Raw genomic sequence first — 18,938 nt, 5'->3', positions numbered from 1 at the left:
CAGCAGAGACTTCTCTCAAAGTGCTAGACAAGCAGTGTCGGATGGCCTCAGCACAGCCCAAAAGAAAGCGGCAGCCCTTTGCCCACCTTCTCCTAGTCTAGCTTCCCAGGAGCAGCACCCGCTCTCAGCCTGCAAGAAAAAATTCTGAGAAGCATCACCAGAAAGAGGTTAGGCTAGAAGTAGGATAGAGAACCCTCGTCTGGAAGACAGAACTCCTGTGCCAGCTCCCTCTGGAGGTAATCGGGAGTCAGATCCTTCAGAAGGCTCACTGGCATCTGCCTCCCGGTGTGGTGGCGACCTGGGACAGGTGAGGTGAACCAGCCAGAGGCCCCAGGGTGGCTACAGGTCCCTGGTCTCCCAGGATGGATTCCAGCAGGCTGGAGCAGGAACTACAGTGGATGAAGTTGGTCTGGGAGGAGGCCTCGGCAGACAAGACCGAGGGACCTCTTTCCCCCCAGGACTGGAGCGCCCTGTTTCAAGCAGTGTGGCGGGGTGCTCCTAGCCTGGTGATGCAGCTGCTGAGGCAAGGCTCCAGCGTGGCGGAGAGGTGAGCCTCACGATTAACAACTAGCTGCAGACTCTCTCTGGCTGCACGTATGGGCAGCGCTCTGACTTCTTTCGCACCCTACAGGGATCACATGGGCCGGACTCCACTCCATCTGGCTGTGATGCGAGGCCACGCGCCGCTGGTTCGCCTACTGCTGCAGCGTGGGGCCCTGGCAGGCGCAGTTGACCACACAGGGCGCACACCGTTGCATGAGGCTGCTTGGCACGGGCACTCGAACGTGGCAGAACTATTGCTGCGGCGTGGGGCCTCAGCAGCAGCATGTTCTCAAATAGGCCTCACCCCCCTGCACGGGGCAGCTGCTCTGGGCCGCACACTGCTGGTTACATGCCTTAGGTCAGCTTCAGGTGCCGGCCCTGATGTCAAAGATGTGAGAGGTTGGACTGCCACACACTGGGCAGCGGCTTGCGGGCAACTGCCGGCGCTGGAGCTTCTGACTGCTGGAGGCCGCGGAGACCTGAACGGCGCCCTGCTGGTGTCCGCAGTGGCTGGAAGTGCATCTGCGTTGCAGCTTCTCCTGGCACTGGGGGCAAAGGTGGACGCCCTGGACAGCACGGGAGCCACTGCACTTGGCCTGGCAGCTGGCTTCGGCCATTACCAAGTAGGTCCAGCCTTCATCTGCAATGATCATGATAGAAGCCCAAGGGCCTTAATTCTTACACTTCCATAAGCTCTGGGCAAGGAGTTGAAGAAAACGGAAAGATGCCGAAGCACAGGGGGAGGGTGCAGGGTTTGGGAGCTGAGCATGTTGGCAGCTGGGCCCTTCTTATATAACCGCCTGCAGAATGGTAGCTGGGGAGGTATCCAACACCTGGCACTCTCACTTTTTTCTTGTAAATGGTAACAATGAACGGGTAGGTAGGTAGGTAGATAGATAGATGATAGATTTTCTGAGCCAGCATCTTATTATGTAGTGTTGGCTGGCCTGCAGCTTTCTATTTAGACTAAGCTGGTCCTGAACTCACATGAGCCCTCCAGCTTCTGATTCCTGATTAATGGGATTAAAGGTGTGGGCTACCATGCCAGGCAACAAGTATTTATGTTAAATATTTGGCTGGAGCTTGAGATCAGCGGGGCCCAGAGGGCACCAGAGGACACCAGAGGACAGCAGAGGACAGCAGCCTTTGCACAGTGTTGAGTTTGATCCAAGAATCTGGGGCTGCCTTAGATTCCATCCTATTCATTCCTAAAAGAAAAAGAGGTTGCAGGCGGTCGGGTCAGGTGGACGCCAGGCCTGGCTCCTCACGCCCCTGCACCAAGGTAGTTGGTTCTTCCTCTCTTCTTCCTTTCTTATTCCAGGACGTTGAGATGCTGCTGGGCCACGGGGCAGACCCAAGTAGCAGGGACAGGAACAACCGCTCTGCGCTCCACAGGGCTGCAGCTGGCGGCCACCTACCTGTCCTCCAGCTGCTGCTAGCCAGGGCTGCTGGCGTGGACGCTCGAGACTCACTGGGCCTCACGCCCCTGCACTATGCTGCTCAGGGAGGCCACGTAGACGTTGTCAGCCATCTCCTGGACAGGGCTGCACACATCAATGCCACTGGCTGGCTCCACAAGACCCCGCTGCACCTTGCCGTGGAGCGAGGCCACGGTCCCACTGTGGAGCTTCTGCTGAGCCGAGGAGCCAACCCTGCCTTGAGGACACAGTGGGGTGAATCGGCCCAGATCAGGCACTGCCTCATTTCCTCTACTCACCAAACTTCTCAGAAGATACAGAAAGATTAAAAAGTAGAGCTGAGCTTCTAAGGAAATTAAGAGTTCAGGGCTGCAGAGGATATCTATCTATCTATCTATCTATCTATCTATCTATCTATCTCCTATTGTATATACAATGTTTTGTCTGCATGTACACCTGCAGGCCAGAAGAGGGCACCAGATTTCATTATAGATGGTTATGAGCCACTATGTGGTTGCTGGGAATTGAACTCAGGACCTCTGGGAGAGCAAGCAGTGCTCTTAACCTTAGCCATCTCTCTAGCCTGGGAGGATATCTTTTTTTTTTTGGGGGGGGGAGGATATCTTTTTGTTAAGATTTGCTCACCAAGAATATAACCTAGTGGTTATATTCTCATCTCAAATGGATTATAATTCTGCCAGGCAGGTAAGATAACCCTGGTTAACAACTACAAAAACAAAACAAAACAAAGTGGTTTATTTAGAAATAACTGTGACAATGACAATATTTTTGTTATGTAAATCTCCCATTAGTTCAAAATGGCCACAGTTGCAGTTTCCAGCTCTTTACAACATGTTTAAATGCTTAAAATGTAAGTTGGTTCTAGGACCTAAACAAGACTTACAATTGACAGTGTGCATGAAATGTTATAGCTCAAAATCTACATAAGTTGCAGAAGGTGGGGCCTCTTTGGGTGTTAGTCAGAGCCCAGCATTAAGGATTTTCCACTTACTGGTTCCTGGATGCCTGGAGTAAATTCATGTCTGCTGGCGGTACCCTGCTGCTTCCCTGGGAGCCACAGCCCCGTCTTCCTGAGCTGCCTTCTGTGAGGCTAAGCTTTAGTGGCTGTAATGGGACAAGAAGACTCCTGACTCCTTCCAGGGAGAGACCATCTGTCTGGTCAGAGAGAAATCAACTGAGAATTTTTGGAAAGAGAAGGTGTTGATGGCTTGATTTCTGTACTCAGGAGCATAACTTCCCAAATCCAGCCTCCTCCACATGCTGGTTAGGTTGAGTATTGGCAACAGATTTGACTAAAACCTCGTGGTTTCTCCTTTGTCTGCTCACCATGGGGCTCCCCTTTACCTTGACTCTTGACTGTGGAGATGTTCTGTTTATATTTGTCTTTCATATTAGTTTCTTTTCTCATCCCTGTGACATGATACATGAAAAAAGTGACTTGTGGCTCATAGTTTCGGAACATACAGTTCAGTCTGTGGATGTGGCTCTGGTGGAAGATGCCTGGCATGCACATGCCACTGACAGCTCCTGGGAAGAAGCTGTGTGCATCTGCAAAGACTGACTAGAGCTGCAGGGATGTGGAGAGGTTGGAATGCTGCAGCTCCAGAGCACTTTTTCTCAAGCTAGCTTTAGCTCCTGGATAGCCATTCCTTGCTCACCTCTGTGTTAGAACTAACAACCCGTGACTAACAGAAATATTTTGGAATCTATTAACTTAGTATAACACTAGCTTCCACCAATCCAAAAGCTAAAAATGTCATCTGAGAGCCAGGCGTGGTGGCACACACGTTTGATGCCAGAACTCTGTGAGGCAAGCCTGGTCTACATAGTGAGCCCAGGACAGCCAGGGCTACACAGAGAAACCCCATTTTGAAAAAAAAATTCATCCGAGGCCTATAGGAGAGCTTCCCCATGTTGCTGTAAACACCTCTCTGATATTTCCAGCCATGTATTAAAAAAGTGTCTTGATTTATGGCTTTCTTTGATCTGTTATGAGAAAAACTTTAGGAAGCTGCGCATGGTGATACATGCTTTTATTTTTACTTATTTTTTTGTTGTTGTTTTGTTTCATTTTTTAAGACAGGGCTTCTCTGTGTAGCCATGGTTATCCTGAAACTTGTTCTGTAGGCCAATCTGGCCTCAAATTCACAAAAATCAGCCTGCCTCTGCCCTCCCCGACAAGTGCTGGAATGAAAAGCATTTGCTACAACACCTGGCAAAGTTTTTGCTTTTTTTTTTTTTCCAGACAGTGTTTTATTTTACAGCCGAGGCTAGCAGACCACCTATCTTGGGTTCCAGAGCACTAGAGTTATAAGTCACTATGCTCAAGCTCAGAAAGCCCTTCTTCTTGCTTGTTTTGAGGCAGTTTCCCCATGCAATAGTTTTCCATGTCCTCCATCTCTAGAGATCCTCCTGCCTCTGTCTCTTGAGTGTTGGGATTAAAGGTGTGTGACACCACCTTTAATGCAATCACATCTGTCCCAGCCCCAAAAGCTCTCTCTCCCTGCCTTTCTCTCTCTCTCTCCCTATCTCTCTCTCTCTCTGTGTCTGCCTCTGTCTCTGTCTCTCTTTTCTGAGACAGGGTTTCTCTGTGTAGCCTTGGCTATCCTGGAACTCACTCTGTAGAGCAGGCTGGCCTTGAACTCACAGAGATCCACCTGCCTCTGCCTCCCCTGTGTTGGAATTAAAGGCGTGCAGCACCACCTCAGAAAACTCTTCTTTCTTTAGGTAGAATACCAAGTAAATGTGGAAGGGATGGGAAATTTAGAAAATCACCAATGGATATTCAAATTAGCATGAATTAAATGAAGGATAGAACATTTACATCATCTCAAAATGCTAAGTCCATGGATGAGTGTTGCTTGAATATCTTGTTCAAAAAGGTAACATCTGTCACCAGTTCCCCAGAGAGCTAGTGAAGTCATGAACACTGGTCACCTTCACCCAATACAACACTTTGCTCTTCCACCATCTTGGCTTCAGAACTCTTGGATTTGTGATGGTATAACAGATCCCACCTCTTTCTTTCCTCTTCTGAGTGTGTTATACACTGTATCTTAATCAGGAGGTCAGGACTAACATGACCAATGCTGGTACAACTGACTTAATTCACAACTTCCTACCACCAGATCCCGAGGACACAATATAATTTTTGCACTGGTTACCAAAAATGTATAATGCTGTCTCAAAAAACCTTGATTCTAAGCATGAGGGAAGAGATAAATTCAGATTGAAGAAGCCTACAAATATTGGACTCTCCTCTTCTGTAATCTCATGATCATTCAAGACATCAAGACAAAAAAATCAAGGCTGGGAGCTCCAGTTCAGTAACAGAGCAGGTCTCCAGGATGCAAAAGCTACTGTGTTCAATCTTCAATTTTTAACAACATACAGAGAGAGTGAGAGGGAGAAGGGGAGACACACACACACACACACACACACACACAGAAAGAGAGAGAGAGAGAGAGAGAGAGAGAGAGAAAGTGCTAACACAAGTATCAAATGCAGTGAGTGAATCAGTGGAACTGAATCCTGAACAGAAAGAAAAGCTATAAAGAACACCTAGAAAAAGTTGTATATGGACTATAGGTTAGGTCAAGGCTACTTAACCACTCATGACCCATTTTCTTTCTTTTTTTTTTTTTAATTTACTTTTTATCCATAATCATAAACTTAAGTCTGCAATCCAGCTAGTCTTGTAGGGGAGTGAGGAAACTGTGGAACCCAAAGAATTTCAGTGAGAGCAGAGATTACAGGCCACTGTGAGCAGGTGGGGCGGGGCGCTCTCCTGAGCTATAGAAGGAATGGTCTGGTAGGTAAGAAGCCCACAAGTCAGAAGAGTTAGAGCTGTCCACAGTCGGCAATGGTGATCTTGCCAGTCTTGACATCCCCGGACCCAAAACGCTCCATGGCTTCCACAATGCTCACGTCGTCTTTCACCTTCCCAAAGACCACATGCTTGCCATCCAGCCACTAGTCTTGGAGGTACAGATAAACTGGCAGCCGTTTGTGTTTGGTCCAGCATTTGCCGTGGACAAGATGCCAGGACCCATATGCTTCAGGATGAAGTTCTCATCCTCAGACTTCTCCCTGTAGACGGACCTGCTGCCAGTGTCGTTATGGCGTGTAAGTCACCACCCTGGCACATGAATCCTGGGATAATGCTGTGAACGCAGGAACCCTTCTATCCTTTCTCTCCAGTGCTCAGATCACGAAAGTTTCTGTCTTTGGAACTTTGTCTGCAAACAGCTCAAAGGAGACGCAGCCCAAGGGCTCACCATCCGCAGCAATGTCGAAGAGCACAGTGGGGTTGGCTATGGCTGCAGCAAAAGATGACAAGGGACAGCAGCGTCAGCATCAGCATCGGCCCATTTTCACTAAAGATGATTTTTATATGACTCTGGGTATTTTAGAATTAGTGTGCTTTCCCAGTGAAAAACCACTCTAGTACTTAGAGATATTAAGAAAAAAACTTTTTAACAATAGTGTATGACTTGTTCTAGGTAACAGTTTCATGGCCCCAAGTTATACTTTGAGCAATTAAACATGTTTCACAGAGACAGAAGTTCCAAGGTTTGGTTGTTTGGATAACAACCAAATGGGGATATTTACAATGTAAAACTACTGTCATAGTTATGTCTGGAGAGACCAGGGCTTCTTTTCCCAGACAGTTATTAACTTGGTCATCCTCTCTACCTGGCAGAATTATGTTCTTTTGGATAAGAGAACCAGTTCTGCCCCTTTGACTTCTCCTACAAAGGCATGTCCTTTGATATGAAAATGGGCCTAATGGACAGCTGTGAGCCAGGACTGTGTGTTTTTGTTATGTGAATAGCACCCAATTGGTGTCAATCTTAGTGAACAAATCTTTTGTTTTTAACTAAATTATTTTTATTTTATCATTTTATGTGTATGGGTATTTTGCCTGCATTTATGTATGTCTATCTGTGTACTTAGTGCTTTTAGGGCCCACTGAGGTCAGAAGAGGGTAATGGGTCCCTTGGAACTGGAGTTAAAGACAGTTGTGAGCAGTCATATGGGTGCTGGGAATTGAACCTGGGTCCTCTGGAAGAGCAGAAAGTGCTTTTAACTACTGATTCATCTTTCCAAACGCCCTAACAAACAAATATTAACAGAAACATATTGCAGTAAAGCTATTTTTTTTTTCAGTTTGGTTTTTTTGAGACAGCCTTGGCTGGAACTCACTCTGTAGACTAGACTGGCTTGGAACTGCCTCTGCCTCCTGAATGTGAGACTAAAGGTGTGCACCACTGCCCAGCTCATAAAGCTAATTTTTTTTCCAAAAAAAATTATCTTGCATGTGGGTGTATGGCCATGTATCATTTGCATACAGTGCCCTGGAGGCCAGAAGAGGGCGTTAGATCCCTGGAATTGTAGTTAAGGATGATTGTGAGTCAGCTTATGGGTGCTGGGAATTGAACCTGAGTCCTCTGAAAAAAATAAGTGATCTTAACCACTGGGCCATCTTCTCCCCAACCCAAGTAAACCTAAATCTTAATTATGTTAGAAGTACAGAAAAACAGGGTTTCTCTGTGTAGCCTGGCTGGCCTTGAACTCACAGTGATCCGCCTGCCTCTGCCTCCCTGAGTGCTGGGATCACAGGCATGCACCACTGCAACCGGTTATTATTTTTTCTTTCTACAGTTTCTAATGTCTGGTTAGTATGATACTCATCCTTGAGTGAATTCTACTTTGTGTAGCTTTATATTTTCTAAGCAAGCTTAGTAGATCCTTTATAACATCGAGTTATTTCTAGTTTCACTTATATCATAGGCATAAAAGCACATGAAAAAGGTCAACAAATCAAACTTATTAATAATAAATCATACACATTTGTCTTTATTGTTTATTTATTTATTTCAGGCAGGCCCTCATTGTGTCTCCCTAGATGGCCAAGAACTAACTCTGTAGACCAGGCTGGCCTCGAACTCATGGATTTACCAGCCTCCACCTTCTGAGTACTGCTCTTAAAGACCTCTGCCATCAGACCTGGCTGTTGGGACCAATTAATGAATGATGAGGTGCACAGCCGATCTTATATGAAAGAGGTTTATTAGCTGGAGATGAAGAGAGAGAGAGAGGAGAGAGGGAGACACGATAAGGGAAGAGGGCGCCCCAACAGAGAAAGAGGAGACGGCAAGAGGGCCAAGAGGGCAAGAGGCAAGAGAGAGCAAGAGAGAGACAAAGTGGGCAGGTTGATCCTTTTAAGGAGCAAAGTAACCACGCCTGCCAGGTGTGGTCACCTGGCCAGGGAAACATGATGACATCATAGGTTGCTAGGCAACCCAGAAGCAGGTGCCTAAATACTAACACTGGTTACTTAATTTTTTTAATTATTTATTTTTTGTGTATGTGTGTGCACCTAGATGTATAGGCACCACTAGTGGAGGGTGCTTTGTAGGTCAGAAGAGAGCATCTGATCCCTTGGAACTGGAGTTACAGGTGCATGTGAGCTAACGTGGATGCTGGGAGATGAAGCCATATCCTCTGCAAGAGTGGTAAGTACTCTTAACCACCGAGCCTCCTCTCCAACCCCAGACATTTATTATTTATTGAAAACAAGGTTACTTTATACAACATATTTTCTTTCTTCTTCATCTTTTCCCAGTTTCTTTCTACCTTTCTGCTCTTAGCACTCCACACCTTTCTTCTCTTTCTTAAACAGGAGCCTGGCATGACGGCCCACTCCTGTAATCCCAGCACTCAGGGAGGCAGAGGCAGGCAGATCTCTGTGAATTCGAGTATAACCTGGTCAACAAAAAGTGAGTCCACGACAGCCACGGCTACACAGAGAAACCATGTCTCGAAAAATCAAAAAAGGGACTGGAGAGATGGCTCAGTGGTTAAGAGCACTGTTTGCCCTTCCTAAGGACCCAATTCCCAGTACCCACACGGCAGCTCCCAATTGTAACTCCAGGCCTGACAGCCTCACACCAATGTACATAAAATAAAGAAAATTAAACAAATTAAAAAAAGAAAACCCCAAACAAACAAACAAGCAAAAAAACAGGCGCCAGGTGGTGGTACACGCCTTTAAGTTAAGGCATATCTCTGGTGAGTTTGACAAGCAGAGCTGTTGCACAGAGAAACCTTGCGTCAAAAAACAAACAGGTAAATAAAGAAAAACAGCTTGGCGGTGGTCGCGACACCTTTAATTTCTCAGATGTCCTCTTTATACACTTCATCACCAGCCCCGCCTCCTTAGTCCCTCCGTCCATGACATCAACTATATCCATCTGGTCTGTTTCGTTCGCTTCACCCGAGTGCGGACCGTCATGTACAACGGAACTCAGCGAGGGAGCCCAGAGGCCTCCCGGAAGACCGTACGCGCGTACACACGCCGCAAGGCCGGCCTTTCTGACCATTGACCCGGAAGTGGTTATGGCAGTGTCTCGGAATTCAGGAGCACACGATGGTCTTCCTTACCACGCGGCTCTGCCTGCGGAACCGCCTGACGGACCGCTATTGGCGGGTTCAGGAGGTGCTCAAACATGCTCGGGTGAGTGCGTGTGCCGGGATCCCAGGTTGGCACCGGCGAGGTGGCGCGCTGCCATCCAGACACCCTTCTTCCGTTTTCTTTTTCTAGCATTTTAGGGGAAGGAAGAATCGCTGCTACCGGCTGGCAGTCAGGGCGGTGACCAGAGCCTTCGTTAAGTGTACGCAGGCTCGCAAACTGAAGAAACGGAACCTGAGGACTGTAAGCGCAGCTCCTGGGAGCCCCACTCCGACCCTACCTTGTCCTCATCTCCTTAGAGCTCTGCTCTCTTTTACGTCAGGGTTCGAGCTCAGCCCTCCGTCCCCCGGCCTTCTTTACCCACCTGAAGTTGGCGTTCATCCCCTGGAAGTCCCCTTCACCTCCTTGGACTGACCCTATGTGCAGTGTTTGTCGATTGAAAGCTGTACTTGGGGCCAAAGTAGTTGTTCTTATAAGTACCTATGAGCAAAGTCAACAGGGCCATATGAAGGGTCATTTCTGACCTTGAGAGTCAAAATGTTCCCTTAAGCCTGGAGAGATAGCTCAGCGGTTAAGAAGAGTTGTTGGTCTGCTATATCAACCAAATTCTGTTCTCACAGCTGACAACTCACAACTACCGGTACTTCTAGCTCCAGGAGATCTGATTCCTTTTGGTCTAAACATGTACCCACCCACATACCCATATATATATAATTATATATATATGTACCCGTATATATACAAATAAAAACAGTTACAGAACTCCCCAACCAGAATGTGGGTATAGCAAGATGGCTGTGCTCACAGCCTAGACAGTGTTGGTTTGGGTTCCTGTCTGTTCTCATCGGTACAGGCCTTTGGGGTAGGGTGGTGCTGCCTGCCGCCCCAAGACCTGGTAATTTGTTCAGGCTCAAAGTGTGCTGTAGCGTTGTGAACACATGGGAATGTCCAGTTAATATGAGAAGTTAGCATTTGCTCACTTAGACCCTCACAGTGGAGGGTCTAAGGGCCTTGGACAGTCCTGGTCTCCCTGCGACTTGTTAGAAATGCACACTTTAAAGGCCCTACTCTAAACCTGCTGAATCAGGCTCTCAAAGGAGGGCCCAGTAATTTGTGTTAACAAACTTCCAGGGATTCTGTTGCAGGTTCAAACTTGAGACCTTTAGGATCTACTCTACTTTTGTAAAGAATGGCTTAAAGGAGCCCTCCCATCCCCAACAGCACAAAACAAAAACCCACTGATACCTGATGTCTAAGAACAGGCACACACCAGTTATACTGAAGAAATCCACACTTGTTCATCTTCTGGCCAGAGTCACTTTGATTCACAATTCTAGATTCTTCTGAATCTTTCCAGTCTTTTCAGATCGATGTTAAGGTGTTTGCCAGTGCCTGGCACAGACTCTAATCCAATCAGCTAGATCTTCCTTGGTGCATACAAATAGTTGGCAGTGGCTTGCTTACTTGATTCTCTTTTTTTTTTTTTGAGGGAGAGGAAAGCAGTACTGAGGATTGAATGAACCCAGGGCCTTGGACATGCCAGGCCTGGATTCTCTGTGTGCTTGCACTCCTGCATGTATATGAGTGTGGAGATTAGAGCCATTCTCTTGAGTCAGCTCTTCTACCTTGTTGAGGCAGAATCTGCCTTGCTGTTCTTGATATATGTTGTACTCTAAGCTAGCTGGCCATGAAGTTCTGGCTCAACCTTTAGGAGTGCTAGGATGGGCTTATGCTATTGTGTCCAGACTTTTCAGTTGAGTTCTAGGGATTGATGGCAAATCATCAGGATTACACAGTAATATGAGCCATCTCTGTGACATAATTTTTTTTTTTTTTTTTGAGACAGGGTTTCTCTGTGTAGCCTTGGCTGTCCTGGACTCACTTTGTAGACCAGGCTGGCCTTGAATTCACTCTGCCTTCCTGAGTGCCGAGATTATAGGCATGGGTCACTATGCCCAGCTTGGCTTCTGAATTTCTGAGCTATATCCCTAGCCATTTTTATATGCATGGTGGTGTGCAAAGGTCAACCTCAATTGTCATTCCTTCCTGTTTTTTTTTTAAATTAATTTATTTATTATGTATACAATATCTGCATGTATGCCTGCATACCAGAAGAAGGCACCATTATAGATGGCTGTGAGCCACCATGTGGTTGCTGGGAATTGAACTCAGGACCTCTGGGAGAACAGCCAGTGCTCTTAACCTCTGAGCCATCTCTCCAGCCCCCCTTCCTGTTTTTTTGACATGAGGTCTCTAATTGGGACGTGAACATATGAGGGTGCCTGGCCTCCAAGCTCTAGGGAACTCATGTGTCACAGAACACTAAGTTTCCAGGCTCAACCTGAACTCATTCTACAGCCCAGGCTTACAATCATGCCAAACCTGTACTTGGAGCTGGTGTTATAGGCCTACACTGCCAGGCCTATCCTTGCCTGCCTGCCTTTTTTAAAATAGTTTTTTTGAGGTTGATGTTTGCTATGTAGCCCTACCTGCCCTGAAACTCACTGTGTAGACAGACCATCCTGGCCTCAGACTTGAGATGCTCCTCCTGCCTCCTAAGTGCTGGAATTTCAGGTGCGCAGCATCACCGTAGCTTGCTTGTCATTTAGAAAGGAAAGTTTTACTTTACTTTTTGTTTTGTTTTTGTTTTTGTTGTTGAGACAGCATCTCATGTGTAGCCTTGGCTGTCCTGGAACTTGCTAAATAGACCAGGATGGCCTCTAATGCAAAGATATCTGCCTGGCTCTGCCTCTGGAGTGCTGGGATTAAAGGCTTATACCACCAAGACTGGCTATGTACTTGGCTTTTTTGAGATAGTGTTTTAATATGTAACCTTGGCTGGGTGTAACTCTTGATCCTCCTGCTTCTTCTGGAAGTGCTGCCTGCTTGTGATTCAGAGTGGAGCTTGTCTGTATGAAATACATCAACCTTTACTATTGTTTTTCTCAAAAACCTGTTTGCCTGAGAAGAAAACATCTTTTCTACTTACTTTTATGAGCACTTTCAAATTCAGTTAGAACCTTTGCTAGAAACAGGATATGGATACAACATTCAGAAATCAAACCTTTCTGGAGTCAGGTGTAGTGATATAGACCTTTAATCTCTGCACTAGGGAGGTGGAGGCACGAAGATTTCTGTGAGTTCAAGGCCAGCTTGGTCTATATAGTAATTTCCAGGATAGCCAGAGCTACATAGTGAGGCCCTGTTTCAAAGAAAAGAAAGTCAATATCAAACATCTTAATGTTTTAATTCTAGCTCTGGATTAATCGAATTACAGCTGCCTCCCAGGAACATGGCTTACAGTACCCAGCATTCATTGGCAACTTAATTAAGGTAAGTTGAGAGTCTTATCAAGGGATTGAGCATATAAAGGAATTATGCCATCAGATGTAAGCCAGCCTGGCTTTAGTCCATGGGGTAGACATGAGTATTGCTAGGGCTGCACTGTAAACTAGTTCTTTTTGTCTGGATGGAGTTCTGGCAACCTACCTGCTTTTCATTTGCCCTACTGATAGTTTAGCACACATAAGTAGTTGCATGTTATACAGTTGCCAACTTGGATGTTTCTGTATGAAAGAAAAAAGGTAGAAATATGATGTTAACTTTAGAGTTTGAGATTTAAGTTTTATGTACAGAAGTTATTTTGCCTGCATCTTTGTCTGTGTAGTGCATCTGTGCCTGGTATCCTTGGATGCCAGAATAAGTTACAGATGATTGCAAACTGCCGTGTAGGTACTGGGACTTAAACCTAGGTCCTCTGGTAGAGGAGTTAAGTACTCTTAACTGCTGAGCAATCTCTCCAGCCATCCACATTTTTCTCTTTCAAAATGAGATGGAAGTGGTAGGCATTCCATTTCCACCTTATCACAGACGTTGTCCTAGTGCTGTATAGTTCTCCAGTGAGCTGGGGAAGTATATTCCTCATTTTACTGATGTGGGCCTGATGCTCAGAAAGCAGATTTACAGTTACAGGTATTTGGGGTATGATGGCATACACCCTTAGTCCAAACACTTGGGAGGCAGAGGCAGGCAGATATCTGAGTTTGAGGCCAGCATGGTTTATGCAGTAAGTTTCAGGACGGCCAGAGCTACATGATAGACTTTGGGAAGGGGAGTGAGGAGGGAAGAAAGTCACAAATCACACAGTAGGGTCCACTCATTGCTTGATAGCAGTATTGAATATGTGCAGCCAATCCCTCATTTTTCTTTTCTTGGCTGCACGAGTGGGAGTTACCAGCTTTTTGAAATCACCTGTCACTTTTATAGTCATTGCTAGGGATAAAACCCAGGGCCTTGTACATAAGCACTGTACCACTCAGTTATACTCCCAACTCTATAGCCTCTCTCTCTCTCTGAGCCAGTCTTCATTTGAAATCACCTGCTCTGCCATCCCTGCAGTCTTATTTGATAGGAATCACAGTGTAATGAGCTTACACACCTCTAAATTACAGTAAAGGTTAGCCCTGGCCAGAAGTCTCAGTGCTAATCATTGACCTAACCATGGGACCTGGGCCTCAGCTGGCTCTTCCATGTTTCAGCCTCTATAGGTACCCTTCCTTGTCCCCCACCCACATTTCCCTACAATGTCCAGCTGTGCCCGTTCCACAGTTCCCAAGTATCCCACTCCAGTAGAGTGCTGTTGCTTACTCTAGACCTACTAAGTCTAGAGTTGTCTTGTGGCAACATCCTCCTGTCTGTTCCAACATGGGATGTCCTCTATTTTACTAAGTAGTTTCTTTTTGCTGGTTTTTATTGGTTGAGATAGTCTCATTATGTATTCTGTAGCTGGCTTAGAACTGCCCGCCTCTGTCTCCAAGGTGTTAGAACTGAGGCATGTGCCACTCTACCTAGCTTTCTCAAGTGGTCTCTGATGCTGACTATAGGCTGCGGTTGTCTTTCCAGTGCCAGGTGGAGCTCAACAGGAAAGTACTTGTGGACCTGGCCGTCTATGAACCAAAGACTTTTAAATCTTTGGCTGCTTTGGCTAAGAGGAGGCAGCAGGAAGGATTTGCTGCAGCTTTGGGGGATGGAAAGGAGCCTGAAGGCATCTTTTCCAGAGTGGTGCAGTACCACTGAAGGATACATTACAATGGAAATTGTTATAAACAAGATAGGAGCAAATGGATTGTGATCAGAAAGTCTGATTTGTATTTATTTACATTGTAGTAACAGGTTTGAGAGAACATGTTTTTATTCAATGACACAGATCCAAAATTGTCCTGTAAAGATTGTACAAATAAAGCCTTTGCAGTGTTCGAGCTGAGTTATTTTCTGGCATAGGCAACTTACCTTTAGATGTCTAAGCCTCTGTAGTGCCCATACGCCTTTCATTGGCTCTCTGTTTTATGAGAGGCTATTAAGGGTAGTAGAGGATTCAGGTTTGCATGCTGTTTTCCCCTATAAAGTTGGAGTTCTATACCAGGTTTCTGAACTGACACTCCAGTTTTCTAGTCTGCCTTAAGTACCCCCAAACTGTAGGCTTACTGTAAGCAACATTGATATTAACCTCTTTTGGTCTTTTCCTTGTGTATTGCATGGGCCCAGTGGCTCAACTCCTGAGCCCCTAGCTTGTTTCCCTGCTCTCTTTTCATGCTCCCAGTTGGGTAAAGATCAGAGGAATATGTACAAAGCGGCCAGGGGTTTCAAGCTGTATCATCTAGCTTTTTTTTTTTTTTTTTTTCCTTTTTAAACTTTATTTCTGCAAAGCCAATCAAGAAGTGTTGGAAGGAAAAAGTGTAAGTTAAGTTATCCTTGCATATTTGGGAACTTCAGCAAGCACTTACAGTTTGAGAAAATGAGGGCTTAAAACAGTTGAATCAAAGGCAATACCCAGCAATGTGTATCTTAAAACAATAACGATGCTTTCTTAAGCAACATTCCTTTTTCTCCCCGAATAACTACAATATGTTACGGTATGCAACAGCTCACTTGAAAGTGCTAGAATCAGGGTAAAGAATGCCATAAGCCTTCCCACTTAACATTTCCTACTATACAATGCCTTTTTGGCGCTTGATAAATCAAGCATTCACATAGCAATACATTCAATAGAAACACCTCATACTTGGAGTTTAAGATCCTTGTCCCTCCAGTTCGATATTGTGACATCTGACCCTTCATCATTGTAAATATTTTCAGTCATCTGCCATATCTGCATGATGTTATCTTCAGACACTGTAGCTTGGTCTTTTAACAAGATTGCTTTAAGGTTCAGGAGTATATTCTAGACAATCTCATTAGCAATGGTACCTCAGCAGCTGTATCACTGCTGTATGATGTAGACGCTTTCATTCTTCTTCCTGCAGTGGATAATGTATTCGGGTTAGACCCATCCCTGTCCTGTTGGGGTCCCAGCTCAAAGACTGCCTCTCTTAAACACCCTATTTCCATGGTTTGACCATGTTATTTAGTTTGTACTTCCTCACCTTCATTCCAGTATCTACTGCTTGCCTCCTATTATTGGGCCTACATTTGATCTCACTTTAAGAACTCTCACTAAAGCCATTTCCTGGAAACAAAGCCTAGCAGACCCTGACAGTAACCCCTTTCCTTGATTTACTCCATTTGTTCTTTGAGCAAAATTTATCAGGCCATTTTTCTACTATGCTTTGGGGTGACAGTATTGTAAGACACTATTCCTGAGATATGGACAAAAGGGTATTCATCCCAGATAGGGAACCATTGACTGACCAAAGTAAAGAGACTACTAAAGTCCAATTGGCGAACAATAGTTTATTGGGGTTATTTATGGGAGCAGAAATAACTCAAAAGCACACTCAAGTGGAGTACACTGCAGAGCCTGTACAGGCAGCTCAGTGGGTTGGAGAATATCTTGTCTAGGCTCCTAGGCTTGTCTGAGAGTCTCTCAGTAGTCGTTACAGCTGATGACATGATGTGTTTGGGGAGGGGACCTAATGAATTTGGTCAGTTTCAGGGACATCCTGAAGGTATTTTATTACTTTTTTTTTTTTTTTTAAGATAGTGCCTCTCTCAATAGCTTTAGTTGCCCTGGAACTTACTTTGTAGACCAGGCTGCCCTTGAACTCAGAGATCCACCTGCCTTTGCCTCCTGAGTGCTAGGATTATAGGCATGTGCTATCATGCCCAACTACTTGTATCTTAAAAGAGTTTCCCTGCAGGATGGCATGTTTTACTTTAAGTACATCATCTGTGTGTGTGTGTGTGTGTTTGGGGGAGCAGTGCTGGAGAGATGGCTCACCCGTTAAGAGCACAGGTTGCTCTTCCAGAGGTCCTGAGTTCAATTCTCAGCAACCACATGGTGGCTCATAACCATCAATAATGTGATCTGTCCCTTCTTTTGGTATGCAGGTGTACATGCAGATAGAGGACTCATAATAAAATAAATAATAAATCGTAAAGATTTTTTTCTTAAACAAACAAACAAACAAACATCCTCTGGAACCAGGTAGTGCATGTCTGTGATCCCAGTACTCTGGGAGGCAGAGGCAGGTACATCTCTGTGAGTTCAAGGCTAGCCTGTTCTACAAAGTGAGTCCAGGATAGCCAAGGCTATACACGGAATCCCTGTCTCGAAAAACCAAAAGGGAGAAGAAAAACATCTGGCTTGGCACATGTAGGCCTTTAATCCCAGCACTCAGGACAAGGCAGACAGATCTCTGAGTTCAAGGCCAGCCTGGTCTACAGAGTGAGTTCTAACATATCCAGGGCTGTTACAAAGAAACCCCATCTTGGAATAAAACAAACAAAATCCTTTGTTTTTATTAGCTTCTTCCTCATGATAAAATGTTTTATCTTGGGGGAATTTTTTTTATAATAGCCAGCCACATTTGAAAGGTTCAGATCCACTTTTATTTGTTGAGCCCCTGCTACAGGAAAAGCCATAGTGCCTGTCTTTACCTCCAGTTTGAACCATTCTGTACCATGGTGACACCCATCCCTCATCTTCTGCCACTAGTTGCTTGGAGTTATTCCGATCTGTTCCCTTGGACTCAATGCCCACTTCTGGCACCACACATAACTGAGTCCTAATTTGCCTCCTAAAATTTTGTTTTGTTCTGTTTTTCAAGACAGGGTTTCTCTGTAACAGTCCTGGCTGTCCTGGAAATCACTCTATAGATCAGGCTGGTCTTGAACTCACAGAGATCCTCCTGCCAAGTGCTGGGATTAAAGGTGTCTGCTACCACGCCTGGCCTGCCTTGCACAAGTTTTTATTCTTGTTGACAATTTCATGTTGGGCAGGCTAGCCTTGAACTCACTAAGTGGGAAGGGTGACTGAATTCCTGATCTCCTGCCCCTACCTCCAAAGTGCTGGTATGATAGGCATGTACTACTACCATGTTAGTTTCTGGGATACAGTGTATTGAGCTCAGGGCTTCATGCACGCTACTGGAGCACTCTTAGCAGCTCCTTTATATTCCCAGTCCCTAAAGATCACTTGGATCTGTCCTCTGTTATCACTTTGGCCACCTTAATTTTGGCTTCCTTTACTGAACATTCCTAACAAGGCCTTTTTGATTTTCATCAACCCAACAGTCAATGCACTAAGTATTTCCATCTTGTTTACAATACTGTCACCACTTTGTCCGGTGTTACGAACTGATTAGCCAATAATTATTGAACAGATAGGATAGAAGATACAGACCCTTATGGCAACAGAATCAAATCAACTTACTGCTGGAATGCTGACTATTGGACAGCCTGTCCGAAGCTCAAAGTATCTGAATAGAACCTATCCAGAAACCTTCTTACCCTCCAGTGTTCTCCCAATTTTCCCTCCCACCAAATCTGGCTGCAGTCCTGGTGAAAGCTTGAGCTAACTGAGCACTGGCAGGTAACAACCACATCTGTATAGTAGCAGCACCGTTTTGGAAGAAAGTAGGCAGGTCAGGAATGGAGTCAGGGATATTCATAAATACTGTCTGTGGGGTCAATTCCCAAGTCTTTTCCTACCAACCTTCAAGGTTCCCAGCCATTCTTGGTCAGTACCTGCTCAAATCTGTGACCTTTCCTGGTCTCTCTTTTAATCTGCATTAAAAAAAAAAAAAAAAGCAAAAAATAAAACACCAGGGTTACATATGAGTGCTCTATTTGCATGTGTGCCTACATGACAGAAGAGGACATTAGATTCCATTATAGATGGTTGTGAGCCACCATGTGGCTGCTAAGGACCTTAAGAGCAGCAGTGCTCTTAACTACTGAGCCATCTTTCTAGACCCATCTGCACTTCTGTTCCCTTTGAGGCAGGGTTTCTCTATGGAAGTCACTCTGTAGACCAGGGTCACTTGGAACTCAGATACCCACCTGCCTCTGCCTTCTCAGTGCTGGGATCAAAGGCATGCGCCACCACCGCCTGGCTCCTCCAATCTGCACTTTTAATTGCTGGCAGAGTTCAGAATTTAAAAGACCCAGTTCTAATGTGGGACTGTGGGAAAGGAGTCGTCCTGTCCCAATCCCCATGAAGACTGCCTTCTAGAGCCCCAGGTTCCCAGGCAGGGGCACTACAA

General features: G+C 45.5%; 2 protein-coding genes, 1 long non-coding RNA gene and 1 pseudogene across 5 annotated transcripts; 2 read left to right on the top strand and 2 right to left on the bottom strand.

Moving 5' to 3' along the window:
* The first annotated feature begins 4 nt into the window (after positions 1-4).
* Ankrd65 (ankyrin repeat domain 65) lies at positions 5-7,796 on the top strand. Its single transcript, XM_021656422.2, has 3 exons — positions 5-547; positions 632-1,166; positions 1,865-7,796. The coding sequence occupies exons 1-3, from the start codon at positions 363-365 to the stop codon at positions 2,288-2,290; spliced, it is 1,146 nt and encodes a 381-aa protein (XP_021512097.1). The 5' UTR covers positions 5-362; the 3' UTR covers positions 2,291-7,796.
* Positions 5,823-6,311, bottom strand: LOC132653238 (peptidyl-prolyl cis-trans isomerase A-like; annotated as a pseudogene).
* Positions 7,797-9,255: 1,459 nt separating the features above from the next.
* Positions 9,256-14,711, top strand: Mrpl20 (mitochondrial ribosomal protein L20). Its single transcript, XM_021656414.2, has 4 exons — positions 9,256-9,501; positions 9,589-9,699; positions 12,712-12,789; positions 14,359-14,711. Exons 1-4 carry the CDS (start codon positions 9,415-9,417, stop codon positions 14,530-14,532), a joined length of 450 nt encoding a protein of 149 aa, XP_021512089.1. The 5' UTR covers positions 9,256-9,414; the 3' UTR covers positions 14,533-14,711.
* On the bottom strand, positions 10,481-18,873 carry LOC132652921 (uncharacterized). Of its 3 annotated transcripts, none has more exons than XR_009590396.1 (5): positions 18,736-18,873; positions 18,389-18,459; positions 15,518-15,752; positions 12,946-13,022; positions 10,481-12,658 (listed from the first exon to the last, which is right to left on the bottom strand). It is a non-coding gene; the product is annotated as an uncharacterized LOC132652921 (long non-coding RNA). The 3 variants fall into 3 exon arrangements; XR_009590397.1 differs by having other exon boundaries at positions 18,421-18,459; XR_009590398.1 differs by lacking the exons at positions 10,481-12,658; positions 12,946-13,022 and having other exon boundaries at positions 15,118-15,752.
* Positions 18,874-18,938: the final 65 nt, after the last annotated feature.

Source organism: Meriones unguiculatus, chromosome 3 (assembly GCF_030254825.1).
Source record: "Meriones unguiculatus strain TT.TT164.6M chromosome 3, Bangor_MerUng_6.1, whole genome shotgun sequence".
NCBI lineage: Eukaryota > Metazoa > Chordata > Mammalia > Rodentia > Muridae > Meriones > Meriones unguiculatus.
The sequence above is the reverse complement of the archived record's forward strand: the minus strand, read 5'-3'. Positions and strand labels throughout refer to the sequence as shown.

Bases quoted from the DNA above. Each gene is read 5' to 3' on its own strand.
- Ankrd65 (XM_021656422.2), top strand. From the start codon at position 363: ATGGATTCCAGCAGGCTGGAGCAGGAACTACAGTGGATGAAGTTGGTC. The intron at 548-631 runs GTGAGCCTCACG...CGCACCCTACAG, and splicing joins GGCTCCAGCGTGGCGGAGAG to GGATCACATGGGCCGGACTC. The intron at 1,167-1,864 runs GTAGGTCCAGCC...TTCTTATTCCAG, and splicing joins CTGGCTTCGGCCATTACCAA to GACGTTGAGATGCTGCTGGG.
- Mrpl20 (XM_021656414.2), top strand. From the start codon at position 9,415: ATGGTCTTCCTTACCACGCGGCTCTGCCTGCGGAACCGCCTGACGGAC. The intron at 9,502-9,588 runs GTGAGTGCGTGT...TTCTTTTTCTAG, and splicing joins AGGTGCTCAAACATGCTCGG to CATTTTAGGGGAAGGAAGAA. The intron at 9,700-12,711 runs GTAAGCGCAGCT...TTTTAATTCTAG, and splicing joins AGAAACGGAACCTGAGGACT to CTCTGGATTAATCGAATTAC.